At 40.2% G+C, this 26,713-nt stretch overlaps 1 protein-coding gene across 1 annotated transcript in view; it reads left to right on the top strand.

The window, feature by feature from the left end:
- Positions 1-26,713, top strand: part of spag5 (sperm associated antigen 5) — a 53,740-nt gene that overhangs the window by 4,569 nt on the left and 22,458 nt on the right. The window contains exons 3-10 of the mRNA XM_061922936.2: positions 3,414-5,092; positions 8,165-8,354; positions 8,441-8,557; positions 13,465-13,557; positions 13,637-13,771; positions 20,598-20,717; positions 20,802-20,894; positions 24,327-24,461. Coding sequence (XP_061778920.1) covers positions 3,414-5,092; positions 8,165-8,354; positions 8,441-8,557; positions 13,465-13,557; positions 13,637-13,771; positions 20,598-20,717; positions 20,802-20,894; positions 24,327-24,461 — 2,562 coding nt within the window. The remainder of the gene's footprint in view (positions 1-3,413; positions 5,093-8,164; positions 8,355-8,440; positions 8,558-13,464; positions 13,558-13,636; positions 13,772-20,597; positions 20,718-20,801; positions 20,895-24,326; positions 24,462-26,713) is intronic.

The following is a 26,713-nucleotide window of genomic DNA, read 5'->3' as shown; positions in this document are numbered from 1 at the left end:
ACAAATACAGTCACTGGTGACGTTCACTCCGTTCCACCAATCAGTCGGTCCGCTCCCCATATGATCATTGTCAGAGCTTGGTCCGCATTGCCGGCAGTAAGTCGGACACGTTTCCAGTGAGGGTTGGACTCCGCCAAGGCTGCCCTTTGTCACCCATTCTGTTCATAACTTTTATGGACAGAATTTCTAGGCGCAGTCAAGGCGTTGAGGGGATCCGGTTTGGTGGCAGCAGGATTAGGTCTCTGCTTTTTGCAGATGATGTGGTCCTGATGGCTTCATCTGGCCAGGATCTTCAGCTCTCACTGGATCGGTTCGCAGCCGAGTGTGAAGCGACTGGGATGAGAATCAGCACCTCCAAGTCCGAGTCCATGGTTCTCGCCCGGAAAAGGGTGGAGTGCCATCTCCGGGTTGGGGAGGAGATCTTGCCCCAAGTGGAGGAGTTCAAGTACCTCGGAGTCTTGTTCACGAGTGAGGGAAGAGTGGATCGTGAGATCGACAGGCGGATCGGTGCGGCGTCTTCAGTAATGCGGACGCTGTATCGATCCGTTGTGGTGAAGAAGGAGCTGAGCCGGAAGGCAAAGCTCTCAATTTACCGGTCGATCTACGTTCCCATCCTCACCTATGGTCATGAGCTTTGGGTTATGACCAAAAGGACAAGATCACGGGTACAAGCGGCCGAAATGAGTTTCCTCCGCCGGGTGGCGGGGCTCTCCCTTAGAGATAGGGTGAGAAGCTCTGCCATCCGAGGGGAGCTCAAAGTAAAGCCGCTGCTCCTCCACATCGAGAGGAGCCAGATGAGGTGGTTCGGGCATCTGGTCAGGATGCCACCCGAACGCCTCCCTAGGGAGGTGTTTAGGGCACGTCCGACCGGTAAGAGGCCACGGGGAAGACCCAGGACACATTGGGAAGACTATGTCTCCCGGCTGGCCTGGGAACGCCTCGGGATCCCTCTGGAAGAGCTGGACGAAGTGACTGGGGAGAGGAAAGTCTGGGCTTCCCTGCTTAGGCTGCTTCCCCCGCGACCCTAGTTGGGATAAGCGGAAGAAGATGGATGGATGGGGTCAGAAAATTAGTCAGTATCTGGTGTGGCCACCATTGGCCTCACATAGTTCAAAACATCTTCGCATAGAGTTGATCAGGTTGTTGATTGTGGCCTGTGGGATGTTGGTCCACTCCTCTTCAATGGCTGTGCTTAGTTGCTGGATATTGGCAGGAACAGGAACACGCTGTCTTATATGCCGATTCACAGCATCCCAAACATGCTCAACGGGTGACATGTCTGGTGAGTATGCTGGCCATGCAAGAACTGGGATGTTTTCACCTTGCAGGAATTGTGTACAGATCCATGCAACATGGGGGCGTGCATGGTCATGCTGCAACATGAGGTGATGGTGTCGGGTGAATGGCACAACAATGGGCCTCAGGATTTTGTCACGGTATCTCTGTGCATTCAAAATGCCATCAATAAAATGCACTTGCGTTTGCTGTCCATAACATACGCCTGGCCATACCATAACCCCACCCCCACCATGGGCCACATCATTCACAACATTGACATCAGCAAACCGCTCTGCCACACACGCTGTCTCCCATCTGCCTTAAACAGTAATTCGTCTGTGAAGAGGACACCTCTCCAACGTGCCAGACGCCATCGAATGTGAACTTTTGCCCACTCAAGCTGTTTACGACAACGACCTGCAGTCAGGTTGAGACACCAGTGAGGACGAAAAGCATGCTGATGAGCTTCCCTGGGACGGTTTCTCACAGTTTGTGCAGACATTATTTGGCTATGCAAACCAACTGTTGCATCAGCTGTCTGGGTGGCTGGTTTCTGGCAATCATAGAGGTGCACCTGCTGGTGTGGGTTACACGTGTTGTGCGGTTGTGAGGCTGATTGGATGTACTGCCAAATTCTCTGAAAATGCCTTTGGAGATGGCTTACGGGAGAAAAAGGGAACATTGAATTCACGGGCGACAGCTCTAGTGGATATTCCTGCAGTCAGCATGCTCCCTCAGAACTTGGGACATCTGTGGCATTGTGCTGTGTGATAAAACTGGACATTTCAGAGTGGCTTTTTATTGTGGGCAGCCTAAGGCACACCTGTGCAGTAATCATGCTGTTTAATTAGCATCTTGATATGCCACACCTGTGAGGTGGGATGGATTATCTTGGCAAAGAAGGAATGCTCACTGACACAGATTTGTGAACAATATTTGAGAGGAATAGGTATTTTGTGTATATAGTAAAGGTTTTAGATCTTTGAGTTCAACTCATATAAAATGGGAGCAAAAACAAAAGTGTTGCGATTATTTTTGTGCTCAGTGTATTAAGTAAATAAAATTGTATAATTGTAACAAAACATAGTAAGCCAATGTGTTTAATTTAAGAAAATAATAATACCAGTAGAAATAAAATAAATTGTAATGCTGGGTTTTTCTAATTCCTTAAACAAAAAATAATATATTTTTTTATATTATAAAAATATTGTAAACCAGCATAGTTGCATTTAAATAATATTCTTTACTGTTTGATAGTACTAGAGCATTTTAGAATCAGGTGAATAAGTCTAGTTTTGAAGTAATTTTTGTTCACATTAAAAAAACAACAAAACATTAGATGTAACAGCTATAGATATAGTGAAAGGTTAAATACAAATTTTAAAATATCACATTCATGTGTGTGTATTTTAGGAGAATAAAGTAGTTTTTTTGGTGCATTTTCTACTCTGAAAAAGAAAACGATATAGTCAAGTCTTATTGCACAAAAGCTTCTATTCCAATTTTAAATACCGTATTTTTCGGACTACAAGTCGCAGTTTTTTTCACAGTTTGGCCGGGGGTGCGACTTATACTCAGGAGTAATAATATTATTTAGCTCATTCACGTAAGAGACTAGACGTATAAGATTTCATGGGATTTAGCGATTAGGAGTGACAGATTGTTTGGTAAACGTATAGCATGTTCTATATGTTATAGTTATTTGAATGACTCTTACCATAATATGTTACGTTAACATACCAGTTGGTTATTTATGCCTCATATAACGTACACTTATTCAGCCTGTTGTTCACTATTCTTTATTTATTTTAAATTGCCTTTCAAATGTCTATTCTTGGTGTTGGCTTTTATCAAACAAATTTCCTCCAAAAATGCGACTTATACTCCAGTGCGACTTGTAGTCCGAAAAATACGGTACATGATGGTACTTATGGTAATTGTTACTAAGATTATGTGAAAAATTATGTAACTACAAAAATTGATAATTGGCTGAATAAAGTAGCTTTTTTTGGTATTATTTTTTACACTGAAAAGAGAAAAAATACTGTAGATTTCATAGAATTCCAAAAGTACAATAAAATAAAATGATTAATGAAGCGAAATAATATTATTTGTTTATTTTCGCCTGTCCTCAGGAGGGTGCTATTTCTCGTATCCTGCGCTCTACGCCATCCGCCAATTTTACACAACCCATTGGTTCCACTACTGAACTGACGTCCTACATGCTGGGAGATGTCACTTTTAAATCCTTCATCTGCTCTGGCGGTGAAGTCGAACTTGGCCAATCTTCATTGTGTGAGGCAGACGACGATGGCGACCATGTTGTGTTGCGTGAGGACCAGCAATCTGTGTCTTCTGCTTGCGAAAAAGACTACTCCATTGCCAGTGAGCTTGGGTCACCATGCGGCAACCACGCGGAACATCCCTACTGCCACCCAGCTGATGCTAATGTCTATGAAGCTGCTGTGGATCTGACTTGGAAGTCTTTTGCCTGTGATGGCGGCGAGGTGGAAGTTTTGGACGCCACTGGTAGATCGCTGGATGCAACTATTCTTCTTCCTGCTGGAGATCTTGTACAGGACAAGAGCATCAACTCCAGCAACCTCTTTGAGGCCAGCCATTTGGGTCCAGCAGATGAACACGTCGATCATCCGTATTGTAATTATGAATGTGGTGAGAAGTCTTCTGGTGCGGTCTGCGACGTGACCGTCGGGACTTTCATCTCCTCTGGGGGTGGAGTAGAAATCCCAGACAGCGTTCCGACAGCAGAGGAGATTCTTCCTTTGCCAGCTGATGTTGTTCCAATCATTCCTCAAGATCTGAGCATTTTACCTGCTGATGGAAAGCTCTGCAGTGAACATTTGGAGCATGATGGCCCCTCAACATGTGTCGCGGAACCTTGCGGCCCGGATCCTCTCAACGTGGACACTGTCGGACAAGGGACGATAGGTATTCCAGGTGAGGAACAAGCTGTGTCCTCCCAACTCCTGCAGGCTAATGAGGAACATCTCGTTATTCAAAAGAGCTCCAGCCAAGACTTTGAGGTCTCCTGTTCAACACATGCGTCCAACGAGACTTTGTCGAATGATCCGGTTTGTTTTGAGACACCAGACCAACTCCCCTCACATCATAATGGCAGCTCACCCTCTCACCTCGGCACTGGCACTCCCACCGAAGTAAGCGAAGCACAGGACAGTGCACTCGGTTCATCTGAGGATAGACCACCCTGTCCAAACTCTGTAGACAACCCTTCGGCCGACAATCTCCCCGATGTCCTCAAAGTCCTCTCGGGGTGTGTCTCGGTGGCCCTGCAGCTCGGAGAGGATTCTGTCTTTGAAAAGAGCCTGGTGGCTCCAGGGGGTCCCGTTTTGGGTCGTTTGTGGGCGGACATCTTGGAGAGCCCCATGCCCAGCCCCCTCTTTAACTCCACCACCCTCTGCAACAAACCCCAGCCGAGTCCAGTCCTGCAAGCAGATGAAGATTTCAGTAAGGTGCCTGCCGTTGTCCCCCAATTGGGGCCGCAGGTGTCAGGTCTTGCCCCTGGGCGGCTCATTACCGAGGGTCCGCTCCAGAAGCAACTACAGCAGATGGGCGAGTTCCTCATCCTTGCGTCGGGGAAAGTGGGCCTCAATGTATCTCCTTTTGCTGCTGCTGCTGCTGCTGCTGCTGCTCCTGTGAAATCCCACAACGCCTGTGTGGGCAGCACCCCTGTTAAAATGTGGGATCAGAGTCTAAACACATCAGGACAGTTTGAGAGGAAGAGGAAGTTCTCCACAGCGGACGCATGCAGTCTCACCGATCCTCTCCTGTGGAAGTAAGTATTAATTACTACTATATATTGATCATGGTAATAATCATTGCTAAAGATCCTAAAACTTTACTCTCTCTATCACAAGGAATACATATCTGACTAAATGGTTTCTTTTTTTCCCTTTAAATGAATCTTCTAATTTTCAGAAATGTAACTGTGGTTTATGCATTATGTACAAAGGAGTTTGATTTTTAGGGACCGCAATGTCCCTTTGGGACAGAGGACCCTATTGTAATTGTAAGGTTTTATTATTATTATTCCGCCGCCTCCTTGAGCTGTAATTTGACCCCCTTAACATGCTTCAAAACTCACCATATTTGACACACATATCAGGACTGGCAAAAATTGCTATCTAATAAAAAAACCAAACCCCAAAACTCAAAATTGCGCTCTAGCGCCCCCTAGGAAAAAACAGACAAAACTGCTCGTAACTTCCGTTAGGAATGTTGTAGAGACATGAAACAAAAACCTCTATGTAGGTCTGATTTACACCTACATTTCATACACTGACATCCTTCAGCAAAAATCAACAGGAAGTTGGTAATTCCCCCTTCAAAATAAAAGTTTTGTAAAAACAGTCACTTTTGCCTCTTTGAGCTGTAATTTGACCCCCTTAACATGCTTCAAAACTCACCAAACTGGACACACACATCAGGACTGGCAAAAATTGCGATCTAATAAAAACCCAACCCCAAAAATCAAAACTGCACTCTAGCACCCCCGAGGAAGAAAACAGACACAACTGCTCCTAGGAAGAAAACTCAGACAAAACTGCTTGTAACTTCCAGTAGGAATGTTGTAGAGACATGAAACAAAAACCTCTATGTAGGTCTGACTAAGATCTAGATTTCATACACTGACATCTTTCAGCAAAAATCAACAGAAAGTTGGCAATTCCCCCTTCAAAACAAAAGTTTTGTAAAAACCGGTCGCCTTTTTTCAAACATTATCTCCTCTGAGCGCGTTTGTCGTGTCGGCTTCAAACTAGCACAGGAGAGAGATTGAACCCTTCTGATTAAAAGTTGACCAAAGAGTTTTAATTACTGCTCCGGTTTGGATTTTATGTGCCGTCAAAGTCGGTCCCGTCCATCGCTGCTTGCAGCTTTAATTTTATTTATTTTTTAATTTGTATGATTTAATTCCATTGCAATAATAATAATACATTTTTTTATATTTTAAAAGAAAAACATGTTTGCTTACTTACTTTGCTTATTCTATTCATCTAAATCCCAGGGGTTAAGAAAAAAAAATCACATAATAAAAAAAGAGTGAGCTCAAAGTCAATTATAGTACCATGCAATACATAAAGTATTGCCTAAGATACAGTATGTATTTTATTTTTTAGAAATATAACACAAAACATTACCAATTAGGTTCTATAAATACACACATACCACACAAATTCAACAATTAATTACAGTGCCAAAAGTATAGTTAGTATGTAATATAATATATTTATATTTTATTTTCTGCGATGAGGTGGCGACTTGTCCAGGGTGTACCCCGCCTTCCGCCCGATTGTAGCTGAGATAGGCTCCAGCGCCCCCTGCGACCCTGAAGGGAATAAGCGGTAGAAAATGGATGGATGGATGGATATATTTTATTTTCAGTAAAATAAGAAATTAGATGTGGAAATTAAGTGGTAAAATTATATATCCTGTATGTATTAAACATTAAGAACAGACTATTATTTTACACATTTTTATTAAAAAAAAAATGTATTTGCACTTTTATTCTTTTACAACACAATAAAAAATTAAAGCGGCAAGCAGCGATGGACGGGACCGACTTTGACGGCACATAAAATCCAAACCGGAGCAGTAATTAAAACTCTTTCGTCAACTTTTAATCAGAAGGGTTCAATCTCTCTTCTGTGCTAGTTTGAAGCCGACATGACAAACACGCTCAGAGGAGATAATGTTTGAAAAAAGGTGACCGGTTTTTACAAAACTTTGGTTTTGAAGGGGGAATTGCAAACTTCCTGTGGATTTTTGCTGGAGGTTGTCAATATATGAAATGTAGGTCTAAGTGAGCCCTACATAGAGGTATTTGTTTCATGTCTCTAAGACATTCCTACTGGAAGTTACAGGCAGTTTTGTCTGAGTTTTCTTCCTAGGAGCAGTTGTGTCTGTGTTTTCTTCCTAGGGGGCACTATAGCGCAATTTTGAGTTTTGGGGTTGGGTTTTTTATTAGATCGCAATTTTTGCCAGTCCTGGTGTGTGTGTCCAGTTTGGTGAGTTTTGAAGCATGTTAAGGGGGTCAAATTACAGCTCAAAGAGGCAAAAGTGACTGTTTTTAGTAAACTTTTGTTTTGAAGGGGGAATTGCCAACTTCCTGTTGATTTTCGCTGAAGGATGTTAGTGTATGAAATCTAGGTCTAAGTCAGACCTACATAGAGGTTTTTGTTTCATGTCTCTACGACATTCTTACCGGAAGTTACAAGCAGTTTTGTCTGTGTTTTTTCTTAGGGGGCGCCAGAGCGCAATTTTGAGTTGTGGGGTTTGGTTTTTTGATTAGATGGCAATTTTCGCCAATCCTGATGTGTGTGTCAAATATGGTGAGTTTTGAAGCATGTTAAGGGGGTCGAATTACAGCTCAAAGAGGCGGCCGGTATAATAATAATAAAACCTTACAATTACAATAGGGTCCTCTGTCCCAAAGGGACATTGCGGTCCCTAAAAATAGTCACAAGTTGACACTAGGTCCAACCTCCCCAGGGAATGGCAAAACCTGACTAATGGACGCACCCATAAGAAACCCAGAAGAATGCCTGTTTTTAATATTTTAAACCCTGAGCTTTAATATTTCTAACACTTATTAAACACATTTTACATCCAGTTTTACTACAACATTTTGAGTCAATTGCTTGTGAGGCAACAACGCCCCTTAGATGGATTTATAGCTGCAGCACTCTTATTTCCCTGCAGGTAGCGCCATCAAACCACTTTCTGTTCAAGTTACCATAAAACAAACAAGTCCTATACCAATTAGCAGGGAAAGAAAATCCGCAAATTCCCTGAAATGTAGTGTACATACCAAAATATCTCCTCTCACTCTCTGCGTGTGCGTTGCCAGCGTTGCCCCAGGCAGCCTGGAATGTCTCCCAAGAAAGGAGCTGGAGCAGAGGCTGAGGTCCAGCATGATCATGGTGGAGGCCTTAGTGCAGCAGCAGGCAATGGCCAGAGTCCACAGTCATCCTGCCGGCCCGCTGCTGTCGGACCTGCGTGACAAGCTGGTGCAGACGGACCACACTGAACTCAGCCAGGTGAATGACGACGACTTCGTAGAACTAGATATGACAACTTTTTTCATTTTTATTGTTTTATTGACTTTTGTGTGTGCCTCACCCAGACCACCATGTACAGAGATCTTTACACGGAGGCGTTGAACAGGATTGGCGACTTAGAGCAGGACGCAACTTCTCTTCAGGAACTTGTCCAGTGCATGCAGGGCATGCGGGTTACCATGGTGAGAAGATTCATGATGTTTGTTTCTCTTTTATGTTGTGTGCGCGGGGAAAATGAAACAGATAATCATCTTTTAGTAATCATACTTGCGCATCTTTTTGTCTTGATGAAAACAAGTTTCACAATAGCTGCCTTGTAATAAACCGGGTGCTTGACAACACTTGAATTTCAAGGTTTTGAAGCTTTGGAGGGTACCTGAATATTTGTTTTGCATCACATGCTGTAGAAGGTTCTGAATATTTCTATCCTTAGTTGAAAAAAAATGCATAAATGTGAACATAAAACTTGTTTTTCTTTTTGCGTATTCCTTCTGCAACCTCAAAATAAGTGTTAATTTCTTAACACAATTAATACAGTTGAATTTGAGTTACTTACCATTATCAGCAGTGTTTCCCACACATTCATTTATTTGTGGCGGCCCGCCACGAAAGAATTACGTCCGCGACAAATGGATTTTTCGGCTTTTGACTCGCTCGACCGCTCATAAAAGCAATGGGACTCTGTCTGTGAATGTACCTTGTAGTTATAACTCCGGTGCAGTAGGTGGCGGTAGCCTACTATGCATTGTAACTCCGCCAATAGCACTTAATTCACCTGGTGGGCCAGAAGTAGAAGAAGACGGCGGATTAAAAGAACGGACCGACCGGATCAAAATACGAGGGTAATATAGGTTGTAGGTAGATAAGTTATAGCTGCATCGCTCGCGGCTCGTCATATATTTAACGTTAATCCGCGATTTCACCGAGCGTTTCACTCACGGTGAGCAGCCTGACGCTGCTTCATTAACACCGCCGCTGTTGTCACGTCACGTGTTACCATACCGACGAGCTAACGTGTCCAGGTTATAACCCTGTTGTCAATAAACACACGTGGAGACGGTGCTTCAGATACTGCATTAATAATGAAGCTAAATTGTCCACTGTCCACTGCAGCATGTGAATGCAATGAAAAGAATAAAATCTGAGCCAACCAGCTGTTAAAATGTTGTCCAGGTTAATGTTTTGGCCATTAAAGGCCCTTCATTTCAAGATTTCAACTGTGATCCGGCTTTAAACAGGTGGCTGACCTGTTCAGATGGGTGTAACTCAGGGGTGCTCACACTTTTTCTGCAGGCGAGCTACTTTTCAATTGATCAAGTCGTGGGGATCTACCTCATTCATATATATAATTTATATTTACTTATTTATGAAATATATGTTTTTGTTAACAAGTTAAAGGTGTTTAATGATAATACAAGCATGTTTAACACATATAGTTAATATTGTTAATAAATTAAAGGTGTTTAAAGATAATACAAGCATGTTTAACACATATTGTTAATAAATTAATGGTGTTTAATGATAATACAAGTATGTTTAATACATATAGTTAATATTGTTAACAAGTTAAAGGTGTTTAATGACAATACAAGCATGTTTAACACATATAGTTAATATTGTTAACAAGTTAAAGGTGTTTAAAGATAATACAAGCATGTTTAACACATATAGTTAATATTGTTAACAAGTTAAAGGTGTTTAAAGATAATACAAGCATGTTTAACACATATAGATTCCTTTTTTTCATGAAGACAAGAATATAAGTTGGTGTATTACCTGATTGTGATGACTTGCATTGATATTAATCAGACAGTGGTGCTGATAACGTCCACATTTTCGAATGGAGGAGAAAAAAAGTCCTCCTTTCTGTCCAATACCACATGAAAGTGGTTGGTTTTTGGCATCTTATTTGTCCAGCTTCTGTACTCCTTTGTATACACTTTACAAGAAATACATTGTCGGCAAACTCCGTAGCTTGTGCACGCCAGCTTTCTGAGACTCTTATTTTGTTAGCGCAACTGTGCAGTCGGTCTTTGGAGTTTTGACGACAGGTACGGCGCCAGAGTCTGTTGAAATAAAGTGTTTCTCGCCTTCCTGTCTGTAATTTTAATGAGCTAAATATGTACATAAAGTGTTGTACTTATATTCCAACTCCGCGTTCTTCTTGGTCATCGCCGCTGCCGCCGTCACCCCCCGCCCCCCGACCACACCACCACAAATAGATGCCTGTCCTGTGGGAAACACTGATCAGTGTGCCCCAAAAGTGGTGAAAAAATATTGTTTCAATTAATTTGAATGCTAAATAATTATGTTAATAGTTATTTGATAATGAATATTCAGTAGAGATGTCCGATAATGGCTTTTTTGCCCATATCCGATATTCCGATATTGTCCAACTCTTAATTACCGATTCCGATATCAACCGATACCGATATACCGTATTTTTCGGAGTATAAGTCGCACCGTCCGAAAATGCATAATAAAGAAGGAAAAAAACATATATAAGTCGCACTGGTGTATAAGTCGCATTTTTGGGGGAAATGTATTTGATAAAAGCCAACAGGAAGAATAGACATTTGAAAGGCAATTTAAAATAAATAAAGAATAGTGAACAACAGGCTGAATAAGTGTACGTTATATGAGGCATAAATAACCAACTGGTATGTTAACGTAACATATTATGGTAAGAGTCATTCAAATAACTATAACATATAGAACATGCTATACGTTTACCAAACAATCTGTCACTCCTAATCGCTAAATCCCATGAAATCTTATACGTCTAGTCTCTTACGTGAATGAGATCAATAATATTATTTGACATTTTACGGTAATGTGTTAATAATTTCACATATAAGTCGCTCCTGAGTATAAGTCGCACCCCCGGCCAAACTATGAAAAAAAACTGCGACTTATAGTCCGAAAAATACAGTATACAGTCGTGGAATTAACACATTAATATGCCTAATTTTGTTGTGATGCCCGCTGGATGCATCAAACAACGTAACAAGGTTTTCCAAAACAAGTCAACTCAAGCTATGGAAAAAAATGCCAACATGGCACTTCCATATTTATTATTGAAGTCACAAAGTGCATTTTTTTTTTTTAACATGCCTCAAAACAGCAGCTTGGAATTTGGGACTTGCTATCCCTGAGAGAGCATGAGGAGGTTGAGGTGGGCGGGGTTTGTGGGGGGGAGGGGTTGAGGTGGGGTGTATATTGTAGCGTCCCGGAAGAGTTAGTGCTGCAAGGGGTTCTGTGTATTAGTCTGTGGTGTTTATGTTGTGTTACGGTGCGGATGTTCTCCCGAAATGTGTTTGTCATTCTTGTTTGGTGTGGGTTCACAGTGTGGCGCATATTTGTAACAGTGTTAAAGTTGTTTGTACAGCCACCCTCAGTGTGACCTGTATGGCTATTGACCAAGTATGCTTTGCATTCACTTGTGTGTGTGAAAAGCCGAAGATATTATGTGATTGGGCCGGGCAGTCTTTAAGGTTTATTGGCGCTCTGTACTTCTCCCTACGTCCGTGTACACAGCGGCGTTTTAAAGTCATAAATTGTACTTTTTGAAACCGATACCCATAATTTTCGATATTATATTTTACAGCATTTATCGGCCTATTAATATCGGCAGTCCGATATTATCGGACATCTCTAATATTCAGTTAAAAAATCTACAGTATTTATCTCCATAGTACAAAATAACAACATTTAACATACTGTAATCAAAACATAAAATCAAACAGCTTCCTAACACATAATTGTTAGGGATGTCAAAAAAAAGAAAAAATATTTTTGAATTAATCTTTTTTTGTCACGTTTTTCAAACAAATAAAAAATCGATTTTTTTATTTTTTTAATCTGTCCTGTCCAGCCACTCGGGCAAATCACACTGTTGTTGTAGTTGCCCATATCTGCTGTACAGATTTACTGTAGACAATGTTGGATACTTTTCTTGTTGCCTTATTTGTATTTGACTTTATTAAATGTTTGGGTAGAATTTTGTATTTAAAAAAAAAAAAGTTTTTACTTTTTAGTAATATAGAAATTTATCAGAGTAGTTCATCTATTTTATGGTGGAATGCAGGTAATCAAAGAAATGGCATGCAATGTTATTAAAAAAAGTATTGATTTTGAATCGAGAGTCTATTCTAAATCGAATCGTTACCCCCAGGAATTGAAACGAATCGTGTGGTGCCCAAAGATTCACGTAGATATATTTTTATATTAGGGATTTATTACTTAGGATAATGCTGTTTTAACATATAATGTTATTCACATTAGTGTTTATACTTAAAAGTTTTATTTATGGCGTTTTGTTTTTTTTAATTATTAAATTAATTAATAATAGCTGTAAGATAATATTGAAAATGAATGCTGAAATACTGCTGGAAGTTCAAAAGAACAATTTATAATGTTTACAATTACCTTGTGTGTAGGCCTGCAATGATTAATCAATCAATTTCATTGGCAAAAAGCTTTGATTTATATTCTGTTTCTTCAATTCATCATTAAATGAATGTCATTAAAATACAGTAATAACGACTCAAAATTGCCTTGATCTGTGTGGCAGAGATTTAAAAAAAACATTTTTATTAATGCACACACGTTAAAAGTGCAATTTTAATGTTGATAATATGCATTTATTTAAAAAAAGACCGAAAGCTATGGTGTGCAGAAAAATCGTTTAAATAGACGATTTTCCCTAAAATACGCACCGAGGCTATGAAGTGTGTTTTATCCAATTTATCCAATTCAATCAAACAAACTAATCGGTAGATTACTCGATTACTAAAATAATTGATAACTATAGCCCTATTTATGTGCTGGTATCACTGTAGAGCTCAATGGATATTATTTAAAAAAATGCATAGGCTACCATGGGGTACTTATGAATCAATAATGTCTGCAGACTTTGTTGTGTTGTAAAAATAAAATGTATCATAATAAACAACCTTTTTACCATTTAAAACAAAATTTGCAAAAAAGTTAAATGTGTACTTTATTGCAACTGTTAGGTGTTAAAATGGATCCTAACACCAAGTTAATGAATGCAGCAAAAGTAAAATGTGCAAACTTTCCACAACAGACGTCTCTTGCCAGTGACACTGATGCAGCTCTCTCTAACATGAAGCACACGGAGGAGCTCGTCCAAGAGGATCATAGCAACCTCGTTTCACATGTATGTACTGAACACATCCCAGTATAATATTTACATGTAAAAAATAGTACATATTGATGTATGTATTCTTTACATTTAGTATAAGGAGATGAAGTCCTTGTTCACAAAATCGAAGGAGATGCAGACGCGACTTACGCAAAAGGTAAAAGACGCCCTTCAGCAAAGAGACCACATGAGGACGAAGATGGACGAGGCCTTGACAGTCAAGGAGGCCGTAAGTACAACTTATGCTTGTGTTGTTTTCGGCTGTACGAACCATTCAAATTGCGTTAAGGTTTATTCAGAGTTCCTTAAGAGGTACCGTATATTTCGGAGTATAAGTCGCTCCTGCCGAAAATGCATAATAAAGAAGGAAAAAAATATATATAAATCGCACTGGAGTATAAGTCGCATTTTTTGGGGAAATGTATTTGATAAAAGCCAACACCAAGAATAGACATTTGAAAGGCAATTTAAAATAAATAAAGAATAGTGAACAACAGGCTGAATAAGTGTACGTTATATGAGGCATAAATAACCAACTGGTATGTTAACGTAACATATTATGGTAAGAGTCATTCAAATAACTATAACATATAGAACATGCTATACGTTTACCAAACAATCTGTCACTCCTAATCGCTAAATCCCATGAAATCTTATACATCTAGTCTCTTACGTGAATGAGCTAAATAATGTTATTTGATATTTTACGATAATGTGTTAATAATTTCACACATAAGTCGCTCCTGAGTATAAGTCGCACCCCCGGCCAAACTAAGAAAAAAACTGCGACTTATAGTCCGAAAAATACGGTAGTCAAGAAGGGCGGAAGAGTGCAATATTTTACAAAAGACGATGAGAAAAGTGGCATGCACTCCAGAACAAGAGAGCAAGCCGAGTCAAAGAATGCACAAGTGTGCAGTAATCACTTAGTTAAAGGTTTGTTCAATATACGTTACTCGTTTAGTATTTCCCATTGAAGTATTATCTTTCTATTACTTGTGTTTACATTTTTAACCGATACTTCCGGTTCTGCATTTCCCTTCTTGTTGTTTTTGTACACAAATGTGTCAGAGTTCATATGACAACAAGACAAAAATTAAATATGATTCAGTAGGGGTGTAACGGTACGTGTATTTGTATTGAACCGTTTCGGTACGGGGGTGTCAGTTCGGTTCGGAGGTGTACCGAACGAGTTTCCACACGGACAAATTAAGTAGCGTAACGTACGTTGTGTAAACAATGCACACCAAGGCACAGCACGCATCTAACGGGCTAGGATAGACTGACCATACGTCCTCTTTTCACTGGACATGTCCTCTTTTGCGGAGCTGTCAGGGCGGAGTTTTTTAAATGCCTCAAATGTCAGGCATTTTGAGTTAGGGTTGCGTGTATTTTCAATGTACGTTCAGGGTTAAGAAGGGGTTAAAAACAAAACAAATTGTGCGTGCAGCAGCATTGGTGAAGGAGGGGCAGAGACAGAGAGAGAGAGAGAGAGTTATGATAAACGCGCATGCGTCGCCAGGCTCTGCTTTTTATCCATAGATTTATCACATTTGATTTTTTATTATCTATAGCAGGGGTGTCAAAAGTGTGCCCCGGAGGCCATTTGCGGCCCACAGCTAATGTTTTAAAGGCCCACGGCACATGACACACACAAAAACATAACAAAAGTGAAATAAAAAAGCTTAAAGGTTAAATGTAATTTAGAAAAAGTTGCAATGTTGACTAATAAAACAACGCTGTTTTTTTTTTTTTTCAAACTGTCTTTGCTCAAAACATAATCCATCCATCCATCCATTTCCTACCGCTTATTCCCTTTGGGGTCGCGGGGGGCGCTGGAGCCTATCTAAGCTACAATCGGGCGGAAGGCGGGGTACACCCTGGACAAGTCGCCACCTCATCGCAGGGCCAACACAGATAGACAGACAACACACAATATTGAATCAAAATCAATGTTATTATGAATTATTGATCCATCCAAGGTTCCGATTACTTCACATCAAATATTCCACTAAGAAAAATATTTTTGGTGGAAGATTTTGCAAATTTGGTAAATAAATAATCAAAAACTTTATATTTTGTTGTTTTCTTACTGTACCGAAAATGAACTCAACCGTGACCTCTAAACCGAGGTACGTACCGAACCGAAATGTTTGTGTACCGTCACACCCCTATGATTCAGTAATTGTTAGTTTGTTAAATGGATATGCAGTCACGGGTGTCAGCTGTAGTTTGTTTACATGGACGCGTTCTCGCAAGACGCAAAGTTAAATCATGAATTACAACCTTACCTGAGCAAAATGACGTATGATTTATCCGAGAGAGTCTTGATAGCAATTTCCTTGACCCCGCCACACAAAAAGAAGTTGTAGACCTTCGTTCTTTTCCAAGATCTCTTGAAACTCCACCGACGGATAATCCTTGCTATCATTCGACAAATCTGTTATTGATAAAGTATAGGATCTATTCAATTTTTTTGCTCGTATCTGCTTTTTGGGACTTGTCCAGGCCACTGTGTACCCCCCCCCCCCCCCCCCCCTCCCCCCCCCCCGCCTTCCGCCCAAGTGCAGCTGGCATAGGCTCCAGCACCCCCCGCGATCCCAAAAGGGTCAAGCGGTAGGAGATGGATGGATCTTCTTTTTGCAGATGATCTGGGCTCCTTGCTATAGGGTGCCGAATGTAAAAGTTCAGTCACACTTTTCTAGCAGATATTTTTCTGAAATTTAATTCACTTTTCTCACATTTAGCTAATTTTCATCACATTTAAGTTTGAATTGAATGGTGACTAATTTGTCATTAAAAGCATCTGCCATGGTTCCTTCTTCTGCAGTGAGAAAGATGTAAGAGTGTCACACTGAGAGGCAGAGATGTGGGCGTGGCTTTGCGGCTGAGAGGCCTCTACATGGTGCAATATTGACATTCTATAAATATTAAACTCTACAGTTGGTGCTCACATCTATAGTTAGATTTAAATTTTCAATTGAAGATTTAGTTTTAGATTTAACATTTTGTGCTCACATTTAAAATTAAGATTTACATTTAGGATTTAGATTCAACATTTAGCTTTAGACTCAACATTTTGCGCTCACATTTAAAAATCCAAGATTTAGAATTAACATTTAGGTTTAGATTCAACATTTATTGCTGACTTTCAGATTTAATATTTAAGTTTAGATTTAACATTTACCTATATATTTATTTATATTTAACTAAAACTTAAATTTGAAATTTAGATTTAATATTTGGTCAACATTTAATTTAAACTTAAATGTGATGAGGTTTTTTTTTGTTTGTTTTTTTGTCCTGTCCAGCTTCTCAGGCAAATCATATAGTTGATGTAGATGCCCATATCGGCTGTTCAGGTTTACTTTACAAAAGAGAAGTGGAGGATACTTCTCTTGTTGCCTTATTTGTATTTGACTTTATTAAATGTATTTATATTATCATTTGGTGCAGCCGGGCCGGAGCAGGAGGGGATAGAAAGAGGGGGAAAAAGGAAGACGGAGGGGGAAATTGTGGGGATAAGACAGAGAGACAAAAACAACAGCAAACACAACAAAAATGTGATAAAAGTTAGCTAAATGTGAGATAAATGTGTTAGATGTGAGAAAAGTGAGCTCAATGTGAGAAAAGTGAGCTAAATGTGAGAAATATATCTCCTCCAAATGTGTGACTGACTTTACATTCGGCACCCCATACCTTGGGTACCCAGAGAGTTTGCGCGCTGCTTTCTGCACAACAGCTGTCTTGGCCTGGTTGACCACCACGGTTTTTCACTTCCGGGAAAAGGTCACGTGACGGAATACAATCAATAATCAGTGTTTCCCACAGGACAGGCATCTATTTGTGGTGGTGTGGTCGGGGGTTGGGGGGTGGCGGTGGTGGCGGCGGCGGCAGCGCCGATGACCAAGAAGAACGCGGAGTTGGAATATAATTACAACATTTTATGTACCGTATTTTCCGCACTATAAGGCGCACCGGATTATTAGCCGCACCTTCAATGAATGGCATATTTCATAACTTTGTCCACCAATAAGCCGCCCCGGACTATAAGCCGCGCCTACGCTGCGCTAAAGGGAATGTCAAAAAAACAGTCAGATAGGTCAGTCAAACTTTAATAATATATTAAAAACCAGCGTTCTAACAACTCTGTTCACTCCCAAAATGTACGCAAATGTGCAATCACAAACATAGTAAAATTCAAAATAGTGCAGAGCAATAGCAACATAATGTTGCTCGAACGTTAATGTCACAACACACAAAATAAACATAGCGCTCACTTTCTGAAGTTATTCTTCATTCGTAAATCCTTCGTCTTCGGTGTCCGAAGTGAAAAGTTGGGCAAATTTACGATCCACTGGCAGATGTTGGCGTCGTCTGGCGCTGCCTCCTCGTCTTAGTGAAGGTGTGTTCGCCTTCTGTCTTCCATTGTTCCCACGCAGTTAGCAGTCTAGCTTCGAATGCCCTGTTGACACCAATATCTAGCGGCTGGGGGTCTTTTGTCAATCCACCCGGAATGACGGCGAGTATTGAATTAAGCGCGTAAGCGTGTCTCTCAATGTGCTGTTATGAGCTAGCAAATATAACAACTACACTACCCAGCATGCAACGATAGTTACGAGCATGCGCGGTAGCCCTGAGAAGCGTTGTATGCTGGCAGTTAGCACGCTGTGAGTAAACGTTGAGAACTCAGTTAACACGCCTCGTCTGCATTATTTATAATTAGACAGACAACACACTTAATAGGAGCCATTTTGGGGTCTTTACATAAACACACAAATGGAAATGAAACGTCACATATCCCAGCATGCACCGCGCGCTTCTTCTACGGGGAAAAAAGATGGCGGCTGTTTACCGTAGTTGCGAGACCTAAACTTTATGAAAATGAATCTTAATATTTATCCATATATAAAGCGCACCGGGTTATAAGGCGCACTGTCAGCTTTTGAGAAAATTTGTGGTTTTTAGGTGCGCCTTATAGTGCGGAAAATACGGTACATATTTATATACAGATTTGAACAATTAGTGATTCACTGAAATATATTTATTAATTGTGGTTCTTACAAAAAATATATCTTATAAAATATAAAAGCTAAAATGTCTCTTAAAGCTCTGCCCCTTTAATTAGTGAATACTAAATAATTTAACTTTAGCCTACTACTACAACCATATTATTTACCAGCAACATGAAGTAAAACAGAGGCAGAGGTGTCCTGCCACAGTCAGTCAACCTCCTCCTCCTCCTCCTCCTGCTGCTGCTGAACAGGTCGCACCTGTGGTCCGGACTGTAGGCCTACCTCCTCTCCAAGTCGAGCCCTTTTCGGCCGTTGAAAATATTTTTCTATACTCATCTGTGTGAAGGAGTGACCATCCAACATTAGAATTTATTACTAACGAGCAGAAGCGCTCTATGTACAGTGCCGTCTAACCTTAAGCGGCAGCAGCTCAACACATGCAGGGTTCAACGTTAAGGTTTTTTTCTACTTGCCTGACTTCTCAAATCTACTTGCCCCAATATTTTTACTTGTCCTGCCTAGGTTTTTTTCTGGCTGTGTAGTGCTCATGGCTTATATCTTACTAAAATCCTTCCCGTTGACTATTTACAACACTACACAGTATTTATTATTATTATTATCTATAATTACATTTAAATGGCATTGCATACATGTAAAATTAAATGCTATTTCACATTATTTGACCAGTAGCAGTTACACCCATCTGAACAGATCAGCCACCTGTTTAAAGCCCGATCACAGTTGAAATCTTGAAATGAAGGGCCTTTAATGGCCAAAACATTAACCTGGACAACATTTTAACAGCTGGTTGGCTCAGATTTGATTCTTTTCATTGCATTCACATGCTGCAGTGGACAGTGGACAATTTAGCTTCAGTCCATGTGTGTTTATTGACAACAGGGCTATAACCTGGACACGTTAGCTCGTCGGTGAAATCGCGGATTAACGTTAAATATATGACGAGCCTCAAGCGATGCAGCTATAACCTATCTACCTATAACACCTGTAAAAATGAAGCAATGCTAGCAAGCGTTAGCTAGCCGGCTATGAGCCACCAAGCTGCTAACTATCGCCAAAAGGCATCCTGGATCAAGGCTTTCAGCAGCTTTTGGACGTTTGAGGTAGAAACGTAGGAAGCGCCATCATTATGAAAAGTAGCCGGCGAGTATTTTGATCCCGTCCGTCCATCCGTCCCTCTTCTTCTTCTTCTTCTTCTTCTTCTTCTTCTTCTGGCCCACCAGGTGAATTAAGTGCTATTGGCGGAGTTACAATGCATAGTAGGCTACCGCCACCTACTGCACCGGAGGTGTAACTACAAGCAACATTCACAGACAGTCCCATTGCTTTTATGAGCGGTCGAGCGGGTCAAAAGCCGAAAAATCCATTTGTGGCGGACGTAATTCTTTCGTGGCGGGCCGCCACAAATAAATGAATGTGTGGGAAACACTGATACTGTAGTCTAATGTCATCCAGTGCAAGAGTTAAATCAAAATACTTGCTTTGTTTTTGAAGATGTGCACAATTATTTTGACCATGTCGTCATTTTTGTGCATACTTTCCCAAATTTCAACTACATTACCTTGAAAAATAAGAATGCGCCAGTTGATCGGCCACTGATCGTTATCAGTCAATTTTTGTGAAAAAGTATGTCATCGACCAATGCGGAATAATGCTTTTTAATGCTCATCACAAAAGCGGATTCCCTCTGGCTGATACTTTATTTTTATACACCGTGTGGAGCCAGTTCCCCTGAGTTAATAATCATTACCTCCATTGTGGCAAATAAACTGCATTCCTTACATGTATCGTTATCACTGAAGGACAAGACGAAACATGATACACATTGAATAAGAGCAAGCAGGAGCAGACAAAAGAAGGCATGCTAACTGCTAAGGTAGACACTAAGATAGGTTGAAACAACACAAAATAAGTGCTTAGTAAACTTTAAGAATACAATACAAAATCAATCTTCAAAAATGTAGCTAGCCTCACAGTGTAATACTCAGTTGTGAAACACACGTTTTGTTTGTGCGTGTCCAGGCTCTCAGCACAGTGGAACAGCTGAGGAGTCACTGTGCTGACGAAATAGCGGCATTGCAGAGGAGCGTCGGCTCTCAGCAAGAACTACTGGTCGTCCTTAACAACACCTTCCCTGAGCAGGTAAGAAAAAAAACAAGACTCACACAAATTAAACAGTTTTTTCTGAATATGTCCACTTAATTCCTGTGTGCTTAAATTTTGCAGGTTGCATTAAATACGTGCAACATCGAAACGCTAAACTCTGCTTCAGATCTTCTACGCCAAACCATGCAGGAACATTCCAGCTTGATGAAAGAAGTAAGTTGAAAAGTTGGTTTGGCACTCTGGTCTGGACCAACAATTTAAAAAAACAAACAAACCCTGGTATAGTTCACTTAACATTCTCACTGTTATTGTTGTCATGGGACCAAAGGTTGTGCAGTAAATATGCACTTAAGACCCAATTTTCCTGTGTGCATAAGTGAAAAAAGGTGCACAACTGCGCTGATTCTGGCTGCGTATCATTCTCTGCGCACTTTAATCCAAGATACCGTATTTTTCGGTACGTGTATTTGTATTGAACCGTTTCGGTACGGGGGGTTCGGTTCGGAGGTTTAACGAACGAGTTTCCACGCGGACATATTAAGTAGCGTAACGCTCGTTGTGTAAACAATGCACACAGAGGCACAACACACGGCATGCTAGCAGCTAACGGGCTAGGATAGACTGACCATACGTCCTCTTTTCACCGGACATGTCCTCTTTTGCGGAGCTGTCAGGGCGGAGTTTCTTAAATGCCTCAAATGTCCGGCATTTTGAGTTAGGGTTGCGTGTATTTTCAATGTACGTTCAGGGTTAAGAAGGGGTTGAAAACAAAACAAATTGTGCATGCAGCAGCATTGGTGAGGGAGGGGCAGAGACAGAGAGAGAGAGAGAGTTATGATAAACGCGCATGCGTCGCCAGGCTCTGCTTTTTATCCATAGATTTATCACATTTAATTTTTATTGTCTATAGCAAGGGTGTCAAAAGTGTGCCCCGGAGGCCATTTGCGGCCCACAGCTAATGTTTTAAAGGCCCACAGCACATTCTAAAAATACTATTAAAATAAACAAAAGTGAAATAAAAAAGCTTAAAGGTTAAATGTAGTTTAGAAAAAGTTGCAATGTTGGCTAATAAAACAAAGCTGTTTTTTTTTTTTTTTCAAACTGTCATTGCTCAAAACATAATATTGAATCAAAATCAATGTTATTATGAATTATTGACCTAGCCAAGGTTCCCATTATTTCACATCAAATATTCCACTAAGAAAAATATTTTTGGTTGAAGATTTTGCAATTTTGGTAAATAAATAACCCAAAAATGTATATTTTGTTGTTTTCTTACTGTACCGAAAATGAACCGAACCGTGACCTCTAAACCGAGGTATGTACCGAACCGAAATTTTTGTGTGCCGTTACACCCCTATTATTTATTTATTCACCGTTCTATTACAGAGAACAATGAAATTAGATAAAATTGCTATGGTATGAAAAGGGGTAGGATAAAAGAAGCCTAGCTTCTTCCTACTCCTTTTAGGACATGCTGTAATGAAACAACTGGAAAAATGTGATGCATTACATTGTATTGTATGAATGCTCGAATTAAACTGAACTAAACTGAAATTCTACTGTATTTATTAGGTTAGATTTCAAGAAACCTTCTGTAAGTATTATAGAGCACATACACAAAGGCAAAGGAAAAGATCAGAGCAGAGACAACACATTTCCTCTTACATATTTGTCATATCTGCCTGCTTGTGTCTTTGATTTGTGAAACATTCACATACCTGCCAACTACTGCGGTTTTCCCGTAATTAGTACGGTTTTCATCAACCTATTCCGGGTTACGGTTGCAGTGATAAAAAATACGGTTTTTCATTAATTAAAAAAAAAAAAGGGTGAAAACTACGCGAATTGCACCTTGTGCAGACAAGATTTTTCTATCGGACACGGAGGAATATAGCGATGTAAAAGACCACGTTGGGACAAAAAAACACAAGTCTAATGCCGTTGCTAGCGATACAAGTGGAAAACTTTCAACGTTTTTCGTCGCCCAAGCAGATTCTTTGGATGTGATAAATGCCGAAGTTTTATTTACGGAGGCAATAATTGAGCATGGACTTCCAATCGCACTGGCTGATCACATGGGACAGTTAAATGTTTGTAATGCAACCTTTAAAAATCATTACGCGGTGATCGCGGTCCCAAAAATAAACTTTTCTTGCATGATAATTGTCCAGAAAAACTCACTTTATATTACTATAGAGTCCTTTTAACGAATGAGTTTGATGGTTTATCACAAACCTTAAATGAAAGAAGTCCTTTGTTCTCCTGCACCATGCATGCACTTTGGCCTTGCTTCGTGTTTGGTGCGCAATCCTGTCGGCTGTATTTCACAGCACGTCTTTGACAACTTGAAGTGGCATAAAACATTTAAAACAAAGGGGTTATAGGAACAATCACTTTCAGTGTTTTATGCCACTTCCAGTTGTCAAAGACGGTATGCTGGTCCCCGACTGCCACAAGTGGAACAAACATTTGAAACAAAGGGGTTATAGGAACAATCACTTTCAGTGTTTTATGCCACTTCAAGTAAACTTATCATAAAGTTGCCATATCATTTTTGCAGTATGATCAATCTGATAGAATAAATTTGGATTTTAGCCACAAAAAGGTAATGACACCAATGTTATCTATTGGAATTGTTTAGTACTGTTATACTGTTAAAAGTGTTTATACTATTTATGCTTTCAAGTCCAAGTTGAAGAAATCTTGTTAAATGTTGACAGCATAACTACCAAAATACAGAAGTATGTCCTTAATATTTTTGCAGTGCTATTTCTGTTGAAAAGTTCAAATGATTACATTAGAGATGTGATGTGCCACTTTTCAAGTGTCTGATGGCTTAAATTAATTTTCATTAATTTTTCATATTTTGAATTCTTTTGAAAGGCTTACAAAAAAACTACATTTGAATTGTAATTCCATGCTATTGACAGGACTATTAATTTTAATGAAGTTAGCTTACCATGTTTACAGTATGATAATTGTGATAGAAATGTGAATTTTAGGCACAGAATATTTTTTACAATTGAACAAGGCAGTAGATTATACAAGCTTGGACAGAAAGTTAATAATGACACCAATTTTTTTTTTAATGGAATTGTTTAGTACTGTTTTACCATTTGTTTACTGTAAAAAGTGTTTATACTGTTTATACTTTCAATTAACAAATTGAAGTCTTGTGAAAGGTTGACAGGATAACTGGCATTAACTGTCAAAATAATTTCAAACTATTGAAGTTAGCTTACAGAATAAACATGTCAATCAACCCATATGATTTTTGCTGTAATATTTTTGTTTTGTAAAGTCACTGTTACTGATAGAAAAGTGATGGTTTTAGCAACATTTTAACCTGTCTGAATGCTAATAATCATTTTGCGTCGGGGGGCGAAGCCCTGAACCCCCCACCAGGACTTTGTCCTGGACCTACCGGGGCCTGCGGCCCTTGGACCCTGGCTACTAGGTTTTTCTGATTTCAAAAGTTGGCAGGTATGCATTCATATTTGAACTCAAGTGAACCAAACCGCACCGAAGTTCTCCTGCAAGTGGGCTGAGACCCATCTTTCAGAACGCACACTGGGCCTTTTCTTCAAATGCCGCACTGCCAGCGTCTCATGGTTTCTCCTGCGATCATGTTGTTGTTGACAGCTGCACGACGTCAGGAACCTCATGCACAGGACAGCACCCATCTTGATGAAGCTCAACGAGAAGGCGGCGGATGCTTTGCGAGAGAGAGACGATTACATGTCGGCACGAGACCGAGCTCTGGAGGACAAAGAACAGGTCAGCCTTTCACTCAACGTTTAACAGTCACAGTACAGGTGGTTTGGCTCCTGTGAGTGCACTTATCCTTTGGCATTATTGGACGAGGTAGGCCATAGCATGACACGATTGCACTACAGTAGTCATTAATGTACCGGTAGTGCAATCGCTCCTCTCCAGTTCTTTATAAAATCTGACATGTTTCATGATATTCATAAAATAGAAAGACTCAAAATAAGATTGATTGATTGATTGAAACTTTTATTAGTGATTGCATAGTGCAGTGCATATTCCGTACAATTGACCACTAAATGGTAACACCCGAATACGTTTTTCAACTTGTTTAAGTCGGGGTCCAAGTAAATCAATTCATGGTAAAAGAAATGCACAATAATTATTTTTTAAGGCGATATAACTGAGAGCCTATTTTATGTGTATTTTTTCAAATGTAGATTTTACTTGTTTGTGCGCTTCTGGAGTTAAGAGACTCATACAAAGGTAGATATGATAAACTATACCTGTAGAGTTGCCCTAACTACCAAATATCACCTCTCTGCTGAGGTAGAGTTAACATCACATACCTTATTTTTGGGACTATAAGTCGCAGTTTTTTTTCATAGTTTGGCCGGAGGTGCGACTTATACTCAGGAGCGACTTATGTGTGAAATTATTAACACATTAGCGTAAAATATCAAATAATATTATTTAGCTCATTCACGGAAGAGACTAGACCAGGGGTCGGCAACCTGCGGCTCCGGAGCCGCATACGGCTCTTTGATCACTCTGATGCGGCTCTGCAGCTTACTTGCTGAACCCCCCAATTTTCCCGTGAGACTTCCGGATTTCAGTGCCTCTCGCAGAAAACTCCCGGGATTAATATTCACCGATTTTCACCCTTACGGCTATAATAAGGGCGTGCTATGATGGTACAACATTTGTCGCCCTCTACAATCTGTATTAACAGCGTGCCAGCCCAACATTTGTTATTCAATATACATCTTCTGCTTGCACACGTACGTGACAGCAAGGCATACTTGGTCAACAGCCACACAGGTTACACTGACGGTGGTCATATAAAACAACTTTAACATTCTTACTAATAATGCGCCACACTTTGAACCAAAACCAAACAAGAATGACAAACACATTTCGGGAGAACATCTGCACCTTAACACAACATAAACACAACAGAACAAACACCCAGAATCCCATGCAGCCCTGACTCTTCCGGGCTACATTATACACCCCTGCTACCACCAAACAACCCCCCCCCCCCTCTCTGTGCGTTAGTTGAGGTGGGCGGGGTTTGGTAGCGGGGGTGTATAATGTATCCCGGAAGAGTTAAGGCTGCATGGGATTCTGGGTATTTGTCCTGTTGTGTTACGGTGCAGATGTTCTCCCGAAATTTGTTTGTCATTCTTGTTTGGTGTGGGTTCACAGTGTGGCGCATTATTAGTAAGAGTGTTAAAGTTTTTTTTTATACCGCCACCGTCAGTGTGACCTGTGTGGTTATTGAACAAGTATGCCTTGCTGTTGCCTAAGTGAGCAAGCGGGAGCCCAATACAACGTGTGTCTGGTCAGGCATGCTGACTGTAGGGGGTGCTATATGCTGTACCATCACGGCACGCATGACGCTGACAACCGCCATTCATTTAAAACATGCGTGCCGCACCATCTTTCAAATTCCACATAAAGGTGTGGGCAGCGTGTCTGAGACCCCTGGTTATACATAGCACAAAGCAAAAAAAAAACTTTGTATGCAGTGTTATTTCATTTAAAATTTCAAAAAAATTTTGCGGCTCCCATTGTTTTCTATAATTTGTGAAACTGGTCAAAATGGCTCTTTGACTGGTAAAGGTTGCCGACCCCTGGACTAGACGTATAAGATTTCATGGGATTTAGCGATTAGAAGTGACAGATTGTTTGGTAAACGTATAGCATGTTCTATATGTTATAGTTATTTGAATGACTCTTACCATAATGTGTTACGTTAACATACCAGTTGGTTATTTATGCCTCATATAACGTACACTTATTCAGCCTGTTGTTCACTATTCTTTATTTATTTTAAATTGCCTTTCAAATGTCTATTCTTGGTGTTGGCTTTTATCAAATACATTTCCCCAAAAAATGCGACTTATACTCCAGTGCGATTTATGTTTTTTTCCTTCTTTATTATGCATTCTTGGCCGGTGCGACTTATACTCCGGAGCGACTTATAGTCCGAAAAATACGGTACAAATCTGACCTCGTGTAAACAATTTACAATTTAA

Source organism: Nerophis lumbriciformis, linkage group LG27 (assembly GCF_033978685.3).
Source record: "Nerophis lumbriciformis linkage group LG27, RoL_Nlum_v2.1, whole genome shotgun sequence".
Classification (NCBI taxonomy): domain Eukaryota; kingdom Metazoa; phylum Chordata; class Actinopteri; order Syngnathiformes; family Syngnathidae; genus Nerophis; species Nerophis lumbriciformis.
This window is presented reverse-complemented; position numbering and strand designations above follow the sequence as displayed.